Source organism: Apis dorsata, unplaced genomic scaffold (assembly GCF_000469605.1).
Source record: "Apis dorsata unplaced genomic scaffold, Apis dorsata 1.3 scaffold_102, whole genome shotgun sequence".
Lineage (NCBI taxonomy): Eukaryota > Metazoa > Arthropoda > Insecta > Hymenoptera > Apidae > Apis > Apis dorsata.
This window is the reverse complement of record NW_006263400.1, coordinates 656,985-661,383: the sequence shown is the minus strand read 5'-3', so window position 1 is coordinate 661,383 and position 4,399 is coordinate 656,985. Positions and strand designations below refer to the sequence as shown.

Below are 4,399 nucleotides of genomic sequence, written 5' to 3'. Positions count from 1 at the left end.
AGAAAGTTGCGGTACGTTCCCTCGCAGAAAAGTCAAACTTTAATTTGATTCCTCGAGATTGACGCGGGGTCGATACGAGGGGTTGGTGTGGGGCGGGAGGAATAAGATCGATGAGAGAAACGTGACGAGTTCATTTTGGAAATAAGAAAAGTTTCGTTGGAGCTGTAAGATCGGGTATGGATATGGATTTCATTATTCTTCGAAACCAATCTCTGTGTCTGATCGCTCAAGTTTACAACTTTTTACAGATCGTCGAGGGACAGTTCCAAAATCCAGAATCCAGAATCCAGAATCCAAATTCCAAAATTCAAAGTCCAAAGTCCAAGATTTAAAATTCAAAATTCAAAATCCAGAATCTAGAATCCAGAATCCAAAGTCCAAAATTTAAAATCAAAAATTCAAAATCTAGAATTCAGAATCTAAAGTCCAAAATCCAGAATCCAGTATCCAATATCCAGAATCCAAAATCTAAAATCCAAGATTTAAAATCCAAAACTCAAAATCCAAAATCTAGAATCTAGAATCCAGAATCCAAAGTCCAAGATTTAAAATCAAAAATTCAAAATCCAGAATCCAGAATCCAAAGTCCAAAATCCAAAATTCAAAATCCAAAATCCATAATCCAGAATCCAAAATCCAGAATCCAGAACTCAGAATCCAGAACTCAGAATCCAGAATCCAGAATTCAGAATCTAAGATTTAAAATCCAAAATCTAAAATTCAAAGTTCAAGGTTTAAAATCCAAAATCCAAAGTTCAAAGTCCAAAATTTAAAGTTCAAAATCTAAAATTCAAAATTTAAGGTTTAAAATCCAAAATCCAAAGTTCAAAGTTCAAAATTTAAAGTCCAAAATTTAAAATTCAAAGTTCAAGGTTTAAAATCCAAAATCCAAAGTTCAAAGTTCAAAATTTAAAGTCCAAAATCTAAAATTCAAAGTTGAAGGTTTAAAATCCAAAATCCAAAATCCAAAGTTCAAAGTCCAAAATCCAAAATCGCTAGCTTTAACGTTATTAATATGGGTACTGCGATTTGTTATAGGTTGCTCTTGCGTCATCTACAGCAGCTCGGACAGACCTCAAGGTGGCACGTTCACATCGCCTTATTACCCCAAGCCATATCCGTCGAACATCGATTGCCTCCTTTACACGTTCATCGGTCAACCCGACGAAATCGTCAAGCTGACGTTTCACCACTTCAATATCCGTCGCGCTCGATCAGAGTAAGTATCCCAGAGTCGAGTTTCAAACTCGTTCACATTGCGGCATCGCCACAATTTTTCCTCGCGATACAAAGGATAGGAAGTATCCTGCACCCTCCTCCCCCCTTGATAAACTTCACAGCTTTGTTTCTAAGCGAAGAGCAACACTCTAGATAATACGAGGTTGAAGTATTAGATGGAGGGAGAAACGAAATACACAGGCATTTCAAGCTATTTACAAGATTACCTACCTTCAAACTTTCGTTCGATGTTTCGTTCCAAAAAAAACGATCGATTATACATCAAGGAAGAATTTATATTTACCACTTTTATCCTAATAAATCTATTTTGAACGAAATTTTATACAATTAACTTGCACTACTTGTGTTATTATCTTTTAAATGAACGAATTGTTTGCTTGTAACCTGTTCCAAACGGGTTAACCGGGTTCTTATACGTATATAAACTTGGGAACAAGGTGGTTACTGCGGGGCCATAGTAGCCCTCTCTCGGTATGTAACGAGATTGTGGTTCGAGCCAGAGCCTGGGTTAGTCTCTGGTATGTATTAACGATGTTTATTTTCTCATAAATTGTTGTCTTTTAAAATTTCGTAATTTCGTCCGTAACTCTTACGATTATAGAGACGACGTATGTCGAGATGTTGCAAGAAATCCAATGAAATTTGTGATCTCGTACTTGGTCGATGATCTGCGCGCAAATATTTAGATATATTATTATATTAAGCGAAATGAATGGTGTTGTAAAATAGTAAAGTAAAAAAAGATGTATTAATTCGTATTTCGTGATCGATATTTCGTCAAGATTTATTGCTCGATTTATTATTGACATAGGAATACATACATATTTCGAAACGAATATAAATTATTATTAAATTGCCTTTGTCGCAAAGTATCAAATGTCACTTGAATGCAAATATCGTATTTGCAATTATCGAGTGTATATTGATAAATTCATCAGGGAGATAATAGGATTAATTGTTTTCACAACAATACCCATATTGAGATATAAAATAGAATTTGTCGTATTTCCCATTGTCCCATATTTGTCACGAAGATAATTATCGCTTTATTTAATTGTTATTTTTCTCCCAATTCTTCTTTCTCTTCAAATTCAAAATCTTCGTTTATTCTTCATTTACAAGAATGAGTCTCGAGACGACACTCGACTTTGAAGGTTTATATCACGACAAAAAGCGAAAACGGCGTGGACAATGGTGCACATAAATCTGGAAGATTTACCACACTATCCGACGTGACGGAAGCTTAGTCGAGCATAGTTAGCCCCTGTTATGTCTCGAGGAAAGACGGATCATCGGATAAGAGGCGTTCCGTCTTACATCGAGCAAGTTGGCGGCTGATTAGCCGATAGTTGGACGCTGTGTTTCCTTGATAGTCGGTTTGCAAATCAGCTCTTCATTGTATATATCTATATATATATGTACAAAATGTCTACAAGCGACCGATTTTACCTGTGAAAATAATGGAAAATTTTCAAAAAGTGAAATTGGATAAAAATGAATTATTATTTAAATTCAATTTTCTAAATTTATTTTTAAATGAACGAAATTCCTATAATTTATTCTAGTATCTAATTTCATTTGTACTTGAAAACGAAGCCTTGAGAAAAAATAGAGAGAATTACTCACGAATATAAATTTGCGGTGTGTTTCAGATATAAGGTTACCTTGAGGAAAGAGGCGTGTCCAAAATATATAAAATCAAAGAGAATTTAACGACGAATTTCTAACAGGAAAATCCGATTGCGCGGATAACCGAAAGAAAATTTCGGGGCAAAAGTCGGCATTTCAAATGCATATCACGAAGTTTGCCGGTTGGTTTAGAGCCCGACTAAGTGCAGGAAGGGTCAGCGATGTGACACGGTCGGGGAAAGAGTCGGTTAGGAGTCCAGGAAGGAGGAAGTTATGAGACGAAAACGAGAAACGTTCCCGTGAATGCAACGTCCGTTTCCGTGGACGGGACCGACCGACCCCCGTAGATTTTATTTTCTGCTCCGAATGTCGCTGCTTCTCCGACCGGAATATGAATCTCCCTTTTGTAAAGTTGCGGTTTCACCTCTCTCTTCCTTCTTTTCATCAGTCTCTTATTATTATTATATCTGAAAATATAACGAACGTGGATTCTTTCTTTTTTTTTTTTTTTTTTTTGGTCAATAATTAATAACTAGTTTCGTCAAAGTTGAATAGATTTACTCACGGTAGACAGAACGCGGTTCATTTTCAATTTAATTCGCATCGGTGGAAGCTGTAACAACAAATTCAATTGGTGGAAATCCTTCTCATATTCTTGGCGGACTTATGCCGAGCACGTGCCTGTCCTCGGGCCGCTCTCCTTCTACACAGGATTCTATTTACAAATCCTCCAACGGTGGAGGCCATAAATCGTTTTCCGCTTCTAAGGACCGTCCAAGCGCTTCGCTATCCAATATTAAGCTGGCCATGAAGATGGCCCTATTAATATGGCGCGCGGAGGCACGGCGATCGTTTACACACAGCTCTCCACTATATATTCCAAAGCTGAGAAAATCCCTCGGAGAAGAGAGGAAACTTTGCTCTTAGATCCGGCCGCGTCGATATTAAGCTGCCTTTGCACACGATGCACGCCAAGTTTCATCCCACGGTGTGTCTTCGATACCTAATTATCGAATAACTTTGCAATAACGATATTATCGTCGATCGATTGTCTCTTCGAATTTATATACAAAGAGTGATAAAAGAGTGTGGAGAGAGGAAAGGGATAACTTTTCTTTTCACCAGTATTATATTTCCACCACTTGAACCCGTATTTTCACGAATATATAATATCACCGAGTGAAATATTTGCCACAAATGGTGCCCGAATCGAGCAAGGAAAGTTTACTTTATAAACAGAACTAGTAGAAATTATTCATAGTTCCAGTAGTCGTAATCAAACACGGTGTACATGGTACAAGTATTTAAACGTACATACGCGAGTAGAATAATAACGGCTGGATGCTTAGCGATGTAAACCGGGTCTAATCCGTCAAAGTATGCGAGCATCTAGGTTGAAAGGTTATGTTTCGCCGCGTAACGAATGCAGAAAATAGAGGAGCGAGCTGTCGATGTTTTTTCGATTCCTCGTGACTAAGACGAANTCGTCGATGGTAAACCGTAATATCCTCTAACGGAATTTTCCACGGTA

General features: G+C 37.3%; 1 protein-coding gene across 1 annotated transcript in view; it reads left to right on the top strand.

The window, feature by feature from the left end:
• Positions 1–521: 521 nt before the first annotated feature.
• LOC102676999 (suppressor of lurcher protein 1) overlaps positions 522–4,399 on the top strand; it is a gene marked incomplete at its 5' end in the record, with an annotated part of 299,191 nt that continues 295,313 nt past the window's right edge. The window contains 2 exons of the mRNA XM_031508827.1: positions 522–732; positions 895–1,219. Of these exons, the coding sequence (XP_031364687.1) occupies positions 522–732; positions 895–1,219 (536 nt within the window). The remainder of the gene's footprint in view (positions 733–894; positions 1,220–4,399) is intronic.